This window comes from Bos taurus, chromosome 8 (genome assembly GCF_002263795.3).
Source record: "Bos taurus isolate L1 Dominette 01449 registration number 42190680 breed Hereford chromosome 8, ARS-UCD2.0, whole genome shotgun sequence".
In the NCBI taxonomy this organism is placed as follows: domain Eukaryota; kingdom Metazoa; phylum Chordata; class Mammalia; order Artiodactyla; family Bovidae; genus Bos; species Bos taurus.
In genome coordinates this window covers 25758555-25779281 of record NC_037335.1, presented here as the reverse complement: position 1 = coordinate 25779281, position 20727 = coordinate 25758555, and the positions used below count along the sequence as shown (strand labels likewise).

Here is a 20727-nt window from a genome sequence, read left to right as displayed (position 1 = left end):
ACTCCAGTACTCTTGCCTGGAAAATCCCATGGATGGAGGAGCCTGGTAGGCTGCAGTCCATGGGGTCTCTAGGAGTCGGACACAACTGAGAGACTTCACTTTCAATTTTCACTTTCATGCATTGGAGAAGGAAATGGCAACCCACTCCAGTGTTCCTGCCTGGAGAATCCCAGGGACGGTGAGCCTGGTGGGCTGCCGTCTATGGGGTCACACAGAGTCGGACACGACTGAAGTGACTTAGCAGCAGCAGCAAACTTCTATGCTTAATACATTGACAAATTGGATATTGTAAAATAACAGATTTAATAAGATCCATAGTTAAGGAAATACCTTGGTCCTGAGCCCACCTGTGTGTTGCTTTTTCTCCCAGATGGCCATATTTTTGGTGTGCCCACAAAGTCAAACCTTTTAAGTTGATGGAGTAAGGATCAGTTTATACTGCTTGGATTCAGTTTTGTTCATCTGTGATAGAATTATACCATCATTCCATAGAATTCGGAACACTGTGAGCATCTACGTGAAAGACTGAAACATTAGTGGTTTGAGCAGTTTCCCGAATGTCAGATCATAATTCTTTACCCATAGCTCTTTGGAGTGAATTTGCCAGTTATTCTTTACCCTTTGGGGAGCCAAGTGGCCAATCCTTTGGCTACCAACCAAGATTCTGTGCATATACGGCATTCAGTTAAATCATCTTGCTTTAATACCTGATAAACAGCATGTAGCTTAACAAACTGGCTGCTTTAACTTTCACCAGTAGTCAGCAATTCAGCAAGGACTAGATTATGTGCCACCACTTTCCAATAGTGCGTGGATCCTATATATGCAGCTGCTCTATCAGTAAACCATACATGTGGTTTTTCTTGTGCACTTAAAGGCTTTCTCCATTTTACAGGCGACTCGGTTATCTTGGACCTAATTTTAGCCTTGTTCAAGGCCTTCAGTAGGAATTTCAGAAATCCTTTCATGTAAGGCAGCGACCCCACGTGGCCCAGGTTTGGCTTGGTTTTGAACATATCATTTCCGTTTTATTTCGCTGGATTCCTGGGCTTGTCCAATCCTGTGGGTTTTGGTCAAACTTTATACCCACTGCATGATTGGCATGTGAGGTTTCAATATTAGAGTATGATCTCCAGTCAGTTGTTCTGTGTCAGTCAAAGCCCAGTAACAAGTCAATAACTGTTTTTCAAAGGTAGTGTAATTTCTCCAAGCCTTTGGAAATTTACTACTCTAGAAGCTCAAAGGCATTCTTTTGCCTTGCTGTTTTTGCCACAAGCTCCAATTAACATACAAATCACTTATAAACACATACAATTCTATGTCACTGGGTTGTACTGGCATAGGTCTAAAGCATGCTATATTACACATTTAATAGCATCAGAAGCCTGTTGTTGCTCATAAGCCTATTGAAAGTCATATTTCTTCCTAGTTATTTTGTAAAGTAGACTCAATGTCTGGCCCAAAGGTGGAGTATGCTATTGTCAGAAACCAAAGAGCCCTAATGAATTTCTGAGTCTTCCTTTTTTCTGGGGAGTTTTATATTCCTCTCTTTTGTTTAGCCTTAGGTAAAACTTTTCTATGTCCTTTAGCCCATTGTCTTCCACAAAAGCTGGGCAGGTCCCTGAATTTTGGAAGGATTAATCTCTCATCCTTTGTTTTTTTAAGATATTAACACATGTTGGTTTAGGGTTTTTAGCACTTTTTTCCTTAGTTGGTCTTGTATCATAAGATCATTGATATAATGAGATATTTGTATGTCATTAGATATTTTTATGTGATCTAAATGCTCAGCTACAAGTTGGTGACAAATAATAGGGCTGTGCACATAACCTTGTAGCAAGCAAGTAAAGGTATATTGTTACCCTTGCCATGAGAAAGCAAATTGATTCCATAATTGTTCTTTTGTGGGTATGGTAAAGAAAGCATTGGCCAGGTCATTTACTGCAAACCATTGCCCCAGATTGCTCTGTATGCATTCTATTAAAGTTACAGTATCAGGGACTGAAGTGGTCAGATGTGGAGTTACTTTGTTTACTTCCTGGTAATCTACATTCTCCAAGAGCCATGGCTTTTCTTTACTGGCCATGCAGGGTTATTTCATTCAGTAGACATCAGTTCAGGTCAGTTCAGTTGCTCAGTAATGTCCGACTCCTTGCAACCCCATGGACTGCAGCACGCCAGGCCTCCCTGTCCATCACTAACTCCTGCTTACTCAAACTCATGTCCATTGAGTCAGTGATGCCATCTAACCATCTCATCCTCTGTCGTCCCCTTCTCCTCCTGCTTTCATTCTTTCCCAGCATCAGGGTCTTTTCAAATGAGTCAACTCTGCATCAGGTGGTCAAAGTATTGGAGTTTCAGCTTCAACACCAGTCCTTCCAATGAACACCCAGGACTGATCTCCTTAAGATGGACTGGTTGGATCTCCTTGCAGTCCAAGGGACTCTCAAGAGTCTTCTCCATCATCACAGTTCAAAAGCACCAATTCTTTGGTGCTCAGCTTTCTTTATAGTCCAACTCTCACATCCATACATGACTATTGGAAAAACCACGGCCTTGACTAGATGGACCTTTGTCAGCAAAGTATTGTCTCTGCTTTTTAATATGCTGTCTAGGTTGGTCATAACTTTCCTTCCAAGGAGTAAGTGTCTTTTACTTTCATGGCTGCAATCACCATTGCAGTGATTTTGAAGCCCTCCAAAATAAAGTCAGCCACTGTTTCCACTGTTTCCCCAACTATTTGCCATGACACGATGGGACTGAATGTCATGATCTTAGTTTTCTGAAGAGTTTTAAGCCAACTTTTTCACTCTCTTCTTTCACTTTCATCAAGAGGCTTTTTAGTTCCTCTTCACTTTCTGTCCTTTATTGAGCTCATCTTTGCATGAAATGATCCCTTGGTATCTCTAATTTTTTTGAAGCGATCTATAGTTTTTCCCATTCTATTATTTTCCTCTATTTCTTTGCATTGATCACTGAGGAAGGCTTTCTTATCTCTCCTTCCTATTCTTTGGAACTCTGTATTCAAATGGGTATATCTTTCCTTTTCTCCTTTGCTTTTCACTTCTCTTCTTTTCACAGATATTTGGAAGGCTTCCACAGACAACCATTTTGCCTTTTTTGCATTTTGTTTTCTTGGGGATGGTCTTGATCCCTGTCTCATGTACAATATCATGAACCTCTGTCCATAGTTCATCAGGCATTCTGTCTATCAGATCTAGGCCCCTAAATCTATTTCTCACTTCCATTGTATAATTGTAGAGTATTTGATTTAGGTCATACATGAATGGTCTAGTGGTTTTCCCTACTTTCTTCAACTTAAGTCTGAATTTGGAAATAAGGTGTGCATGATCTGAGCCACAGTCAGCTCCCGGTCTTATTTTTGCTGACTGTATAGAGCTTCTCCATCTTTGGCTGCAAAGAATACAATCAATCTTATTTTGGTGTTGACCATCTGGTGATGTCCATGTGTAGAGTCCTGCCAACCAAGTTGTCAATCATAATTATATATCCTGGAATAGGAATGATCATTACTGAATAAATTCTTTGAGGTAACTGCCCTATGTTTAAATCAATTTCAGTTTGTATAGTTTCTATCTGTTTACCTCCAAGGCCAGTTCCTATCATTTTCTGTTCTTTAAAATCCTTTGAATTCCATATTAATGAGGCCTTTACTCCAGTATCAGTTAATGCCCTCAGGCATTTGTGAGCTCTTAAAAAAAAATCATTACTTTAACATGAGGGTACATATCTTTTCTACCCCAACAGTTTACCAGAGCTTGGCCACAAGTCATTGTTTCATTTTATTTTTCCCCAATTCCTTCCAAGGATAAATTGGATTGGGGAAAAAATCTGAGTACTTAGATTCATCTTCACCTCCATCATCCTAAATGTATTATTTCCTTTTGGTCCCCTTTTTCCTTCCTCCTGTTCCTTATCCATAACAGTGTCCTGGGAAACCCTTCTTATATCTAATCCCTCCCCACAGCACATTTCCCATAATTCTGTAATAGTCCATCCGTTTTCTCTCTAGGGCCTCCCGCTTTAAGGAAATCCCATCTCCTTTTTAGATACTCTGTTATTGCTTTTATTCAGTTATCTATCCTCTGTCTTTTGGAAATTCAATTCTCCTAAGTCACCTAGCTGCTGGCCTTTATTAATTACTTCACTAATGGGAGTGTCCATGTCATTTAACAAAAGGATAAAATGACATGCTTGTAGCTGGGAGGGGCTGTTTTAAAGATCGTTCTTGTTTGTACTGTTAAAGGCCTTTGTGACATCTCATCCTCATGCTCCACATTTCATAGCCTCCTCCTTTCGTCTCTGAACACAGTCCTTTAAAGAATACCAAGAGCATTCACTCCCAGGTCATGTAGATTCTAAAGGTTATATCTTAACACAGCTTTCAGCCACCACTTCTAGTAGAGTTGAGTCTCTGGACTTTGACTTTTATTTCTAAAAGCTTGTTGCACAAAAGAATCATTGTTGATGTACCAGATTTATCTGTGTTATCCGCATCTATGAGAATTCCAGCTACCTCAGTGTCATATATGCACACTACTCAAGAAATAAGGGCTATCCAGACCTCTCAGTAAATGTGGTTAAAATGTCATTAATTTTGTGTAATCCTCAAGGGTACCCTTCCTTATGGTATTCTCCCGGGCATCTGTTTCCATTTTCCAGTGCCATGCTGGCTGAGCATATGGGTTTTGATTCCAACTTGGCTTGCATAGAGCTAGGTTGTGCTCTCTAGTCTGCATTATCATCTGCTTCTGTGTTCCAACTATCATTCCAGATATCCCCATCCCAAGCACTGGGGACCAAGTCTGCCCCTGCTTGAGCTTTTGCCAGATGAACTTTCTTTTTGGTAACTTTGCCGTGCCACATTGCTGCTGATAATTTAGCTTGTGCAACCTCCAGAGAAGCTTTTTTGGCTACCGACTGGAAAGTGGAGACTTGGTCAGCTAAAATATAATTTTGACATTGTAACATGGACAGTCATCCTTGCACATCACATAATTCTTTCTCTAATTCTGGCTTCCCTTCTGCTATTGCCGTACCTTCAACTAATTTTAATTTAGCCTCATGCACCTTACGGTAGACAAAGAGGAGGATCTAGCCTCTCTGACCCTGCACGGTACATTCTTATTCTTTCTCATTTGGCATGAGCTGCAAACATTTAATAACATCAAAAGCTTTGACCCACTTTAATTTGGGATCCTAATTTTCACACAATCCAGTGGATATGCTCCATTCAGTAGCTAATGAGCAGCAAGGCAAATCATATCTGGGAATAAAAACTTGATTAGTCTTAACCTCTTTCTTTTTAAAGAGTGGCATTTTGTTTCATGAACCCTGCTCAGAGTGCCAATTTATGTTTTGCTGAAAGTTTTCTTTGGCTTTAGGTTCAAAAAATTTTTTAACAAAAGAAACCACTTGTCACACACAACAGTTTCAATATTTAATAGAGGATTATTTGGCTTATTTTTAATATGCAGTCATTAAAAGAAGAGAAATAGAAACAGTAGAGAAAAGTAACAGCACATGCATCACCAAATTGGGCTGAAACCAACATCCATACTTAAACAGTGCTGGGAAGTCCCTCGTTAACAGCAATCTGGAGTCCTAATTGGAAAAAGGTCCTAGGTGGTGCATCCGCTCCATGGGTGAAATTTCAAAGTGCAGTTTTGGGGGCTCCCACTTATAATCCCAGGCCACAAACTGATACTATCATTATTAGTTTGTGTGTTGAAATGCAGCTCTGTGTTTTTTGTTTTGTTTGGTTTTTTTTTAACTTTTACAATGCTGTTTGTTTCACCTTGTGAGTCACAGGATTTCATTAGATCTTGAAGGTTAGCCAGACCTCCAGGGGCTCAAGAATTGCAAGACCCATTCCCTTTCTTATCTAAAATGCCATCTTACTTGCTGTGCCTGCAAGCAGGCAGGGTATCTGGGCAGTGTCCAGGTCAGAAGCAGGTAAGAGGCCTGCTCTCCAGCTTCTGAAAGCTGAACAAGACTTCCTCCATTTTAATTTCCCTACCAGGCACATGAAAACTATCAAGCAACTTTAGCGCAGAGTCTGAAACAGTTTCCTTCTCTAGAAAAGCCAGATTTCAACCAGACATTATTTTCTAAATATCTTATCCAGAGAGCCACCAGGGAGAAATGACTCCAGGATTTGGCATTCATGTGTTCTTACCTCACATGAAAGAAGAGTTCACATGTGAATACTGTGTGTGAAATTTTTTTTCAGTTGTAGTAACTGGATAGTATCATGATTTGTAACCACTCATTTTGTTTATTTTAATTACTTCATACATGCTATGCTAGCATTTGTGACACTGGTTTTCATCTCAGATTGAATTTTAATAAAATAAAGGAAATTGCATTGTACAATGCACATGTGCCACAGAAGTAATTGCTGTATCAGTCAAATACACTCTCAACAGAACCATCTTCCAACCACACAGAGCAAACAAAAATGGAGTCAGGAGGTGTACAAAAACTTTTTACAAATCTGAGGAATGAACTTACTGGATGAGCAAGAGACTCAGTATGTATATTTCAATGGCAAAGTGTCTTTTCTCTCTCACTAGGTAATTAAGCTTGGAAAAGGAGTATCCTGTATGGCCGTGATTAGAGATTGGTTTTATTAACCCTAAAAACAGGCTTTGGAGCTCAGTAAATACTTTAGAAAGGACAGATTTGAGGGTAATCAATGGGTTTCTCTTTCACATTCTGTGCTGCATTTTATAGGAACTTCAAACTCCTGGCAGATCATATCACCAGGTCAGTGTCATGTGGCAGGTGACTGAAAGGTTTTGCTGTGGGAAAGTCGAAGTTTTAAGAAAGATGAAACTTACAGAGTGCAGTGTCTCAACTAAGCTCAGCAGAAAAAGAAAAAAGCATTGTTACCTTCTCAGAGTACCTTTTAGATCCCATATGTGTGTATAAATGATAATAATATTAGATCAATAATAATAGTATCAAGTGCTTATATAGTATATTATTTGGGGCTTATGAGTTTTTAAAAATTTGCATATATGTTTATTTTTATTGTGATATAGCATATATAACATAAAATACACTGTCTTACTCATTTTTAAGTGTACAGTTCAATGGCACTAAGTACAGTCACATTGTTATGTGGGGCTATCACTACCATCTAATTCCAGAATTATTTTCTTCTTCTCAAATTGAAACTCTGTGTCCGTTAAACAATAACTCCCCATTCTCTCCCTCCCTTCAGTCCCTAGGAATCACCATTTGACTTTCTGTCTCTATTAATTTGATTATTCTACGTACCTCCTGTAAGTGAATTCATATCATAGTCATACTTTTGTATCTAGCTTATTTCTTTTAGCATAATTTCCTCATTTATCCAAGTCATAGCATATGTCAGAATTTCCCGCCTTTTAAAAAAGTGTTATTATTTTTTACTTGGATATATTTGCTTTACATTGTTGTATTAGTTTCTTCTGTACAAAAAAGTGAGTTAGCTATATGTATACCTATATTCTCTCCCTCTTGGACCTCCACCCCTCTAGGTCACCTCAGAGCACTGAACTGCAAGCTCCCTGCACTCATCAGCAGGATCCCACGAGCTATCTGTGTTACACATGGAAGTGCACATATGTCGATTCCAGTCTCCAAATTCATTCTACCACCTCCACTCCGTGTCCACCCATCTGTTCTCTATGCCTGTGTCTCTATTCCTGCCCTGAAAAAGGGTTCACCTGTACCATTTTTCTAAATCCACATATATGCATTAATATATGATATTTCGTTTTCTCTTGCTGACTTCCTTCACTTTGTATAACAGATTATAGGTCCATCCACATCATTACAAATGACCCAATATCATTCCTTTTTATGAGTAATATTCCATTGCATATACTTAGCACTCTTTATCCATTCACCTGTTGATGGACATTTAGGTTGCTTCCATGTCCTTGTTATTGTAAATAATGCTGCAATGAACATTGAAGTGCATGATGTCTTTTTGAATTATGGTTTTCTCAGGATATGTGTTCACTAGTGGTATGGCTGGGTCATATTGTAAGGCTGAATAATATTCCATTTTATGAATACAGCACGTTTTGTTTATCCGTTCATCTACCCATGAGCATTTGGATTGTTTCTGCCTTGTGTGCCTTTTATATATTAACTATTCTAATCCTCACAATATCTCAGGAATATAGATAGCTTTATTCTTCCCAGTCTATGATAAGAACACTGAAGCATAAGTAAATCACAGCTGGGAGGCTCTGGAGCCAATATTCCACCGTAGGCTAAGTAGGCCTTCGTTGTTTAGTCGCCAAGTCATGTCCAATTCTTTTGTGACCCCATGGACTATTGTTTGCCAGACTCCTCTGTCCATGTGATTTCCCAGGCAAGAATACTGGAGTAGGTTGCTATTTCCTCCTCCAGGGACCTTCCCAACTCAGGGGTCAAACCCATGTGCCCCACATTGCGAGGTGCATTCTTTACCACTCAGCCACCAGGGAAGCCCAAGTAGGTCTATGTCTCTGCTTTTAACCATTATCTATCCCACTATTTATTTCAAATGATTCAGGAATGTACATACAATATGTACCAGTTAGACATTCCTTGATATGATACTCTAGGGCCAAGTTTGTGACTTCATTTGTACAGGTTGTAAAAGTTCCAAGGAGTAGACAGTTTGACAAATGAGTCCCATAGCAACATATTTGTGAAGAATCCCATTACTTCAAAATAAATAGTTTTCTATTCTAGGGGTGATACAATGTTCTTTTCCTTTTCAGGGACTCCTCCTTACTGGGTGGTATAGCCTTGAGTATAACTAGATAGTGTGTGAAAAAGTCTTTAAAAATAATAATAATAAGAGCTACCATTTATACAGCCTACTATATGCTGGTCACTTCACCTGCATCATCTCAGGTTCTCACAATGCTTTGTAAAAGGTTGCCCTCCTGTTGCCTTTGTATCCCATGCTCTTTCTGCTTATGCTGTCTCCTTGGAGGAAAAAACCTGAACGTGAAACCATCATTTGCCTATCACACACATTTTCTTTACAAATTGCTTTTTGCAAATATAGTTTTAAAATTTTAACATTTGTTATGTGTATGCCTTTGACATGAAATGATACCACCTTTAATATATGGATATCACCTGGTTTATTCAGTAAAGTAACTTGGCCAGTTTCCACTAGCTATTTGTAGAACTCTTGCCATGGACTGAGCTATGGCCTGTCCAAATACAAATGGTGAAACCCTCGTGTTCAGTGTGATGCTATTTGAAGACAGAGCCTTTAGGAGAGAATTAGCTTAGATGAGGTTGTAAGGTGGGGCCCTCATGATGTGATTAATACACCACTAACAAGAGACACCAGTGAGCTCACTCTCCCTCTCTTACTCACAGAAAGTGGAGGTCATATGACCACATGGTGAACAGGCAGCCATCTGCAACCTAAGGGGAAAGTCTTCACTGGGAGCCAACCATGCTGGCATCCTGGTCTTGGACTTTGATTCCAGAATTGTGAAAAAATGGATTTCTGTTAAGACACCTAGCCTGATAATTTGTTATGGCAGCATGAACAGACTAATACAACTGTGAACATACATAAAAACATGTTCTCAATTTATAATAACATAATAATCAGTAATATTTATTTGTGATTTACTCTGAAACTTAAGTTTAGTTTATATAAGTAGTCTTTTTACAGTATGTGAGTGTGTGTGTGCGTGCGTGTGCACAGGGACAGACGTGGATGTTGTGGCATGGTTATATTATCCCCATTTTATAGAAAGGAAAATTGAAATGTAGAGAGGTGGGAAATTACTTGTGCACAGACACATAATTAGTTAAAAAACAGAATCCATATCCAAACCCAGGCAGTTTCTAACTCCAAAATCTGTTCTATTAACTATTATAAGACTGGCACCAATTTTCTCTTTAGCTCTTCTAAGAAATGTGAAGCACTACATGGACACCTACACATAACCGTTTTCCTTAGAGTAAATGCAGATTTCACTAGGAAGTCTGTCAATAACAAGCAAGTCTGTCTGTCTAGTCCTTGTATTACTAAAGTTAATTCATACAATTATTCTCATTGACAAATCTAAAAACCAAGAATGATGCTGCTTCATTAAAAAAAAAAAAGTCCATTGTATAAAACATTGAATTTTGGAAAGCTGTGACGGTATGCACATGTCCATTTTCTCAGAGCAGAAACATCTCTTGAGTGCAGCTTCTCTCTTCACAGGGCAGCAAAGAGTAGCCTCACGAAACTTTTGACTTCAGTGCAGTTTACCTTCCTCTGACCCAGACTGCTATTTCTGGCCACCTTTTTCCATTCACTCCCATTAATGCAGGCCCTTGCCTTTTTCAGTCACAGCCTGGATTCCTTGCACTCAAATATTCCTCCGCCTAAACATATGTACATTATTAAATTGGAAAGAATCTGAGAATCTGAGCTCAGCTTCATCCTCAACAAGGCCATAGTGTACAGACACGCTAGACCACCCGCGGTTTAGGACACACGTTTCCAGGTTCGCTGAGGACTCATACTGATCATGCTCTCGTTCCTCACAGAGCTCCAGGACCGCGCGCTCTGAGGAGGACCGCGACGGCCTGTGGGACGCCTGGGGCCCGTGGAGCGAGTGCTCACGCACCTGCGGCGGAGGGGCCTCCTACTCGCTGAGACGCTGCCTCAGCAGCAAGTAAGTCCTGAACGCACAGGGCTCCCTTGCAAGACGCCAAGGGAGCAGGTTGGAGCCGTACTTTGGGGGTAAAGCGGAGCATTTTGTTGCACGCAAATACGGATTGAAGGAATGAAAGGCAGGCCCAAAGAATTAAATATGACCATCTCCTGCTAGGTATTTAGATGCCCTTATGTGATAAGCTATATAGAATTTACCTCATTCACCAAGCAAATTTTCTTATGTTTTCATGTTAGAACTGGAAGGAAAAAATATTATTAGAAATGAATTCTCAAAAATGGATGTAGTATCTATAGCTCCATAATTTATTATACTTTTGGTACCGTCTTAACATCTGTGGTGACTAATAACAAAAATATTAGTGTTAATAGCCTATTATGTTATTCCAATGTTACCAGTAGTTTGAAAATGAAGGCTATATGATTTTTTAGATGTTTTAATGGTCAGAAGTTCCCCAAAGTCATTCAGTTTCCTGAATGATGTGTTGTGCATATAAGAAAATTTGGAAGAATAGAAACTGCTGTGGAAATTGGGATGTGAATAGTGGGAGCGATGATGAAAGGGGAAGTAAGAGTGGCTCACAGTTCCTAAGCTGAAAGGAAAAGGCTTGAGGTGTTGGACTGGAAAGTCTTTACTTAGAATAATGATAAGTCAGAACTTCTTGAGCTGTGTGGTCTATGATTAGATTTTTCTCCAAACTATAAAATACAAAGTACTATGGTAATATTTTTAATGAAAGATTTTATTTGACAGTGAAAAGTATTATATATGGCAAGGAAGAGGTTTGATCAAAGTTATTATATATTATAATATGTGAAACAGAGGAAGGACAAATTATGCATCTGTTGATTTTTCTAGACTTTTCATAAGCAACAGAAAGTGATGAGATGTAGTTTCAGGAAAATGTCAATTTATTCTAATTAGAGTGAGAATTTTTTGAAATCAGGGTCCAAGTCTTACTTTTTTCCATATCCTCCAGGTCTGCACAGAATCTGAGAGATAGTGAAAGCTCAATAGATGTTTCCTCACTGGATCCATTGATAACTAGAGATAATTTTGGTTCCACAGAGACCCCGGTATAAATAACATACTCTGGGAAACATGACTAAAAGCCATATCTTGAAAGTTACCAGATCAGTTCTGGTATTTAGCCATTCTGGTATTTGGGTCTACCCTGAAGATGAGCTTGTTGGTTGAATCAACTAGTGAGTTTGTCTGTCTTCTTTGGAGGCCAGCTTCATATCAAACCAGATCTGTGAACTAAATAGAAAGAATAGATCTTTCATCCTTATGAATTCACTTGTTCTCTTAATCTTGAATATCAAAACTTTGTAAATCCTCACTACATGTTGCTGCATGGTGGACTGTGAGACATAACTGAAAATAAATTGTACACAGTAAAACCAAAAGGTACAAATTTGGAATATTCCTATTATATGCTGCTGCTGCTAAGTCGCTTCAATCGTGTCCGACTCTGTGCGACCCCAGAGACGGCAGCCCACCAGGCTCCCCCATCCCTGGGATACTCCAGGCAAGAACACTGGAGTGGGTTGCCATTTCCTTCTCCAATGCATGAAAATGAAAAGTGAAAGTGAAGTCACTCAGTCGTGTCCGACTCCTAGCGATCCCATGGACTGCAGCCGACCAGGCTCCTCCATCCGTGTGATTTTCCAGGCAAGAGTACTGGAGTGGGGTGCCATTGCCTTCTCCAATTCCTGTTATATAGTTTGCCCAAATTAGCATGCTGAAATATTCTATAGGGATGAGCCAAAACATGTGTCTCACAAAGCTGGTAAGAAATGTATGGGAAATTTCATATTGGCTCAGTAATGTAAATGTTACATTGTGAGCATCTTGTACTGAGTGAGAGACTGAGAAACAGCTTCAGGAATGAATTAGAACCACAAGCAAAGTCTGTCATTTGGCAAATCATCAAACATGGGTGTCCTGTGAAATTCAAAACTACCATGTTTGTCACCTAGTATATTAAAACCCCAGTCATTAAGGTTTTATTAAGATACTTCATTGTAAAGCAGAAACTAGCACAACATTTTGCAAAGTACTCCAATTAAAAAAAAATTCTTAAAGAGAAAGGGTGTGACCACTTTTCTTAAAAAAAAAAAAGATACTATGAAAAATATTGGTTGTTGTCTACTTATAATGAACTGAAAAAGCAGAATGAAAATTCTAAAATTTATAAACATATAGATGTCCTCTTTGACTTTCAAATATTAAAAAAAAACGCATTGAATAAACCCATACTGCAGTAAGTGGGAAATAATAAAAAGTAGGGAGAGGAGTGAACCACTATTCTTTAGGGATTTGAAGAAGAAGAAAAAAGGTTTCAAACAAATGGCATTTCTAAATCTGGTAGGAATATAAAGAAATAGGAAAAAAAATGGACTGCAGAGCTGAATCACCCCGTGTGTTTTTCTCAAGAGAATCAGAGTCAGTGCAGTTCAGTATAAAGTCACGTCACAACACAAGCCCTGCGGAAGAATGGTGTCCTGCTGTACGTTGTGCACAGATAAATAGAGCTGCCACATTTTTTCTGAAGATGTACACCGGCCAAAGTAAATTACCTGGCCAAGTTCAAAGTCAGTATGGGAGAGCAAAAATGTTACAAGGAAAGGCATTTGACGCCAGGTTGGTAAAGAACTGGGGCCAGTTTTGTAGTCTACCATAGATGGTCTTTTGTGGAAATTCTTTTTTTTTTAATTATGAAAGTATTATAACACATGTACAGGAGACTTTGAAAATACAGAACCAAGTTACATATAGTTCCACTAAATATTACAATTATTTTTTAAGTAGATAAATTAAGATTTTCAGTTGGTGTTTCAATATCAAACTCTCAAAAATTAATAGAATGAATATATAGAAAAGTAGAAAGATACAGTAGACCTGAAAAGCACCATGAACCAATTCAACATAATTAAGATTTATACAGTTTCACACAACAGTAGAATACAAATTCTATTCAAGTTCCCATAGACTGTAAACTAGGAGACTCTGGAATATATCCAGGGACATAAAGTGCAAAAATTTAATGGTCTAGAAATGAAATCATACAGAGTCTGTTCTCTTATCACTGTGGAATTATGTTAGAAATCAATATCAAGATATTTGAAAATAACCCACATATTTTCAAGTGGAATGTGACCTTTACCAAGAGAGATCTTTGACTTAGACATTGTAAGTCTCAGTAAAGTTATTTTAGTGATATACATTTAGTGTTAGTCTCTCAGTCGTCTCTAACTCTTTGTGACCCCATGGACTGTAGCCCACCAGGCTCTTCTGTCCATGGAATTCTCCAGGAAAGACTGCTGGAGTGGGTAACCATTCCTTTCCCCAGGGAATTGTCCTGGCCCAGGGATCAAACCTGGGTCTCCTGTATTACAGGCAGATTCTTTACCATCTGAGCCACCAGGGAAGCCCATTCAATGAAATTCAAAGACTGAAAGGGTGACTGTAGCAAAGATAGCATTTAAATGAGAAATTAATATCAAATAAAAAATTAATATCAACGATACTTTAAAAACCTCATGTATTTGAAAATTAAATGTCTAATTTTACATGATGGGTATATCTAAGAATGTGGCAATTCATTTTTAATGGTTAACGGACTTACTGGGTTTTCTCTCATCTCTCCACTCTATATTTATACATCCAAGTTCAATTCAGTCACCTTCTTAACTCTTGGGAAAGATCAGGGGTTATGAATGTATATGTCCTTACAGGCCAAGCAGGTAACTAGAATGTGTGTTGTAGTGAAATGGTCAGCATTCCAGTTCAGCCCAAGTAACTTCCATCCCCTGCTGCATTAATCTGCCAGGCTAATTTTCCAGTCCTAGTGATATGATGTCATTGTTCACATTAATGTCTGATATTAATAGCTTTAAATCTATCATAAAATAATTATTCTATTCCCAATATTACAAAACTGTAAAGGAAGCTAAAATAGATTTAATGGAATAGATAACGACTCTCCTTCTGGAGTTAAGTACTATGTTCCCTGATGGACTAGGAGCTTGGAGGAGGCTTGGTTAACCCCCTGAGTGTAGAACATCTTCTCAGAGCGATCTTTTGGGGGAAAAAAATCAGTGGGAAAAAAAAACCACAGTGAAATTATAAACAAGCATTACATATAAAACCCTTCATTCTCAACTGGCAGTGCTTAAGGCTGGGAAAGCAGCCCTGACCCGGAGAGATAGTGAGCAGAATCATGTGCTTAGCTTCTCCCCTGTCTTTTCTCTGTGCTCACAGAAAAGAAGCAGTGCTTGATTTTCCCAGTTTCTGATATTGGAGCATTTATTATTGCATTTTGCTGTAACTTTGGTTTGAGCAATGAAAGAAGGCCCTGTGTAAGTTTTTTATCTAAGAGTTTTGCTAGTTTCTGTAAGATTCCTTTAGGTTTCATTGACTTTCCCTAATAATGCAATTGTTGTGAATAGCCAAGTAGTATATAATGTCTGCTTTTATTTTTTTAATTAGGAAACAGAGTCTACTTACTTGTACTTTATGATGGTCCTTTGTTTTGTTGCAAGTGAATTAAACAATGTACTACCTCCCTCAAAAAGCTGCTGCTTCTCTCCCCAATTCTCTACCTCTCCCACGTAATACTCTGAAATAGTGTTTCTAGCAAATTCATTTGTCTGGTTGACCTAGTATTATGTTTAATTTAGTGGAAACAATCCTTCAACCGTAATTACTTGACCATATTTTTAACACTTTGATACTAAAGATCTGTTTCTGAGAGCTCTAAGTTTGTCTTCAGCCGGGTCATTTAACTTTGCCCAAAAGGAATTCCAGATGCATAAGGCACTTAGGAATAGTGTGTCTGCATGTTCCCCAATGTTCATTGCAAAACTGTGTACAGTAGCTAGAACATGCAAGCAACCTAGATGTCCATCGGCAGATGAATGAATAAGAAAATTGTGGTACATATACACAATGGAATATTACCCAGCTATTGAAAAGAACACATTTGAGTCAGTTCTAAGGAGGTGGATGAAACTGGAGCCTATTATGTGTACAGGGTGAAGTAAGTCAGAAAGAAAGCACCAATATAGTATATTAACGCATATGTATGGAACTTAGAAAGATGGTAATAACCCTTTATGTAAGACAGCAAAAGAGACACAGATATAAAGAACAGACTTTTGGACTCTGTGAGAGAAGGCAACGGAGGGATGATTTGAGAGAATAGGTTTGAAACATGTATATTCTCATATGTGAAATAGATAACCAGTCCAAGTTCAGTGCATGAAACGGGACACTCAAAGCTGGTGCATTGGGACAACCCAAAGAGATGGGATGGGGAGGGAGGTGGGAGAGGTGTTGGGGATGGGGGGACACATGTACACCCGTGGATGATTCATGTCAATGTACATAAAAAACCACCACAATATTGTAAAGTAATTAGCCTCCAATTAAAATAAATAAAATTAAAAAAAAAAGAATAGTGTGTCTGACGTCACATGTATCACTGTATTAGGTCTGTGTCAAGGTCGAGGTCAAAGGTGTTCATTGTAGCTCATTTATGACTGCATTTAGTCAGCTGATACTTTTTAAGTATAGTGTGGCTGAAGTGTTGCATTGGTGGCTGAAGACGATTTTATGACCCTTTTTACTTTCTGAAATGCCAAATCAATCTCCAAATTAATTAACACTATGGATTAATAGATTAATAGAATAGATTATTTAATACATTGAGTATGAATACTTTATTAAATCCCAAGGTGAAAAACTTGTCAACTTCATAGATGGCCAAAGAACAAACAAAAGGCATACCTATAAAGGTTGAAATAAAATTAAAACATTTTGAATTGAATTCTTTTTTTTTTAGTACTTATTTATTTATTTTTGGCTGCGTTGGTCTTAGTTATAGCATGCTGGCTCTTTCTACTTGTGGCTCACAGGCGTAGTTGCTCCAGGGCATGTGGGATCTTAACTCCCCAACCAGGACCAGGGATGGAACCTGCATCTCTTATATTGGAAGGTGGATTCTTAACCACTGGATCACCAGGGAAGTCCATGAATTGAATTCTTAAGTTGAATACAATTTTTTTTGAGTTGAACAAAATTATTACATGAACAAGAGATAAAATCATCACACCATAGAGGTGTCTAAAAAAATTAAGATTATGATATTATCCCAAAGGGATGTGGCTGCTAGAATGTTGTCAATATAAACATAGAAAAATTAAAATAAATAGCCCCAAGGAGTCTTATCTCATGGGAATAAGGAAGATCATTCAACCTTGTCATTTCATAATAATCGTGCTAAGGGAAAATAAGCTAACTCCTCTGACTTTTTAATTGCAAACACAGTTTTTCTCCCATAATAATATTGATACTTACATGAATAGAAGCTTTAGTTAGCAAATAATTTATAAACTTTATAATGATAAGTACCAAAAGACATTTTTAATGTTAAGATTTGATGTGTAAAAATACCAAAAGAGAAATTTTAATGTTAAGATTTGGCTTCTCAAACATAAATTTTCTCTTTTAAAAATTTAACCTCATCTCTGTCATAACATCCAATTAAGGTTCACAAGACTTGTTTTAAGAGGTTTTAGAACTTTCAGCCCAAGTGAGCCCCAAAGCAAGATTTATCTGTTATTCTTCATCTAATGTTGTATGTTATCAGCCTTGTTTTTCTTGGACATGTCTGAGGTTTGTTTAACACAAAGATACACAAATTCAGAATGAGTCTGACTAGTCACGTCGTTTATATTGAGGAGATTTCACATTTGGGGATATATGTTTGAGAGTCTGCGGTTGCCTTCCTTTTACTTTTGGGTCAAAGCCTAGTCTAAATGTATTACCAGTACTTCTAATATTCCAGGTCATATATTTAGAAGGATATTTTGTTCCACGATCTGGTCTTTTTTCAGGAGCAGAATACACTAAAGCCAATGACTGAATGTTTGGGGCCAGTTTATGCCTGGTTTGTCCCATGAACCTGTTTGTTGGAATAAAAGATGGTTGGGAATGTGTTTGGTGTCCATAACCTTTACTAGCCATACTGGGACTCTGTTACTCTTGGCTGGCCTTTTCTGTTTATTTAAAAATTCCTTATTTGGTTAGTTCTGTAGATTTTCTGAAGTTTTCATTTCTCCCCAGTTTTCTTTTTTTAAAAAAGCTAAGTAACTGAGGTATTCTTGATACCTAAAAATAATGTATATTTAAGGTGTACAGCTTGATGTTTTGATAAATGAATACATCATGAAAAGATCGACACAATCAAGCCAAGTAGTATATTCATCCCTTCTATATATTTAGAGTGTGTGTGTGTTGAGATTTAAAATCTATGTTCTTAGCAAATTTCAAGTATAAAGTACAGCATTTTTAACTGTCATTATCATCCTGTACTTTAGATCTTCAAAACTCATTCATCTTGCATAACTGAAACTTCATCCCCTTTCACCAACATCTCCGTCTCACCCCCCCAACTCCACCCACCCCCCACCACTGTTCTGCTCTCTGCTTCAGTGAATTTTACTATTTTAGATTCCACATATAAGCAAAATCATTTGGCGTTTGTCTTTCTGTGTCTGGCTCATTTCAGTCAGCATGATGTCCTTCAGGTTCACCTATGCTGTCACAAATGGCAGGATCCCCATTATTGTTAAGACTAAATAATATTCCATTGTATGTACATACCACATTTTCTTTATCTATTCATTAATCTAGGGACTTCTGAGTTGTTTTCATATCTTAACTATATTATGAATAATGCTACAATGGACATGAGTATATGCCTATTCAAGATTCAGATTTCATTTCCTTTGGATTTATACCCCGTAGTGAAATTGCTGGGTCATATGGTCGTTGTTTTTAATTTTACAAGGAATCCTCATACTGTTTTTCATAATGCCTTCACCAATCTACATTTCCATCAACAATGCATAAAGGCTCCCTTTTCTCTACATCTTCTCCCACTTATCTTTTTGATGATAACCATTCTAACAGATGTGAATGATGTCCCCTTGTGGTTTTGATTTGCATTTCTCTGATAGTGGTGATGAACATATTTTCATGCATCTTTTGTCCACTTGTATGTCTGTTTTTTGTTGTTTTGTTGTTGTTGTTATTTTTGAGAAAGGTCTATTCAGGTTTTTTGACCACTTTAAAAATTTTTTTTTAATTCTTGAGTTATATGAGTTTTTAAATATATTTTGGATATTAACCCCTTATCAGACATATGGTTTGCAAATATTTTCCTCCACTAGGTAGGTTGAGTTTTCACTCTGTTGATTGTTTCCTTTGTTGTATAGAAGCTCTTTAGTTTGATGCAACTTCACTTGTCAATGTTTGCCTTAGTTGCCTGTGCATTTGCTGTTATGATCAATGAATTGTTGCTAATATCAGTGTCAAGAAGCTTTATTCTCTGTGTTTTCTTCCAGCAGTTTTATAGTTTAACAAAGACATGTTTAAGTCTTTCATCTATTTTGAGTTAATTTTTATTACTTGGTATGAGATAAGGGTAGAATTTCATTCTTTTGCAAATGGCTATCCAATTTTCCTAATACCATTTATTAAAGAGACTACCTATTCCCCATTGTGTTCTTGGCACCTTGTCAAAGATTAGTTGACTGTATAGGCACAGGTATGTTTCCAGACTCTTTATTCTGTTCCATTGGTCTATATGCCTGTGTTTGTTCCAGTTCCATACTGTATTAATTACTATAACTTTGTAATATAGTTTGAAACCAGGAAGTGTGATTCCTCCAGCTTTGTTTTTCTTGTTCAGGTTTTGAGTTTGATAGTATTCCCTCTTGTTTTTTTTTGGAAGAATTTAAGAAAAACTGCATTAATTATTTGTAAAATGTTTTTAGAATTCACCTGTGAAACCACCTGGTCCTGGACTTTTCTTTGTCATGAGGTTTTAGACTACTCCTTCAACACTTTTGTTTGCTATTGGTCTGAACTAGAAAAAGGAGAACAAACTAAGCCCACATTGTAGCAGAGGAAAGAAATAATAAGAACTAGGGCAAAAGTAAATCAAATAGAGTGTAGAAAAGCAATAGAAAAGATCAACCAAACCGAGAATTTGGTTTTTGAAAAGATGAAATTGACTAACCCTTAGCTAGCCTGAGGGGAAAAAAAGAAAGAAGATGCAAATAAATAAAATCAGAAATGAAAGAGGAAACACTATGATGTATGCTTCAGAAATTAAAAGGCTGATAGGGACTGTTATGAACCATTATGTGCCAAAAAATAGGAAAACTTAGAAAAAATGAATAAATTCTTAGAAACATATGACCTTTAAGACTGAATCTCATTTTTTATGCATTCAGTTAATATTTGTTGAACATATGTATTAGACAAGTTCCTAGGTATAACTTAGGATATAAAGTTCAAGGAACAGGCATTTGCTATTGAGAATTTATCATAATATTGAGTTTCTACTGATTATAGTTGCAATGTATTTTAAGAACTAAGAGAATTTCTCCCAGTTCTGTAAATAGATAATACTCTGTGGGCTTCCTGGGTGGCTCAGTGGTAAAGAATCTGCCTGCCAATGCAGAAAACATGGGTTCGATTCCTGGATCAGGAAGATCTCATAGAGAAGGAAATGGCAATCCACTCCAGTATTCTAGCCTGGGAAATCCCATGGATGAAGAAGCCTGGCAGGCCACAGTCCATGAAATCGTAAAAGTCAGACACCACTTAACAACTAAGCGACAGTAATCTGTAGCAGTGCTTCTTAACCCAGCTGTACTGTAGAGTCACTTGGAAATCTTTATAAATGATACAAATATCAGGGCTCCACCAAAGACCAATTAAAGTGGAATCTCTGGGGTTGGAGCCCTACTTTCAGTAATTTTGTAAAAGCTCTTCTAATAACTTTAATGTGTCCACTGTTAGAACTTTAGAACTGTTGCTCTACTGGATGGCATGATAGTGAAACGATGAATTTGTCTCCAGCAATCTAAGAATTTAGAGGCTGGAGTAATGAAAAAAAGAATATATTTTCTGGTAAAGAGATTTATTTATGTTTAACATTTCTCAG

General features: G+C 37.6%; 1 protein-coding gene across 3 annotated transcripts in view; it reads left to right on the top strand.

Moving 5' to 3' along the window:
• Positions 1 to 20727, top strand: part of ADAMTSL1 (ADAMTS like 1) — a 1134169-nt gene that overhangs the window by 682101 nt on the left and 431341 nt on the right. For all 3 annotated transcript variants that reach the window (XM_059889384.1, XM_024996068.2, XM_015472431.3), the window contains one exon: positions 10576 to 10703. In XM_059889384.1, the coding sequence (XP_059745367.1) occupies positions 10576 to 10703 (128 nt within the window). The remainder of the gene's footprint in view (positions 1 to 10575; positions 10704 to 20727) is intronic.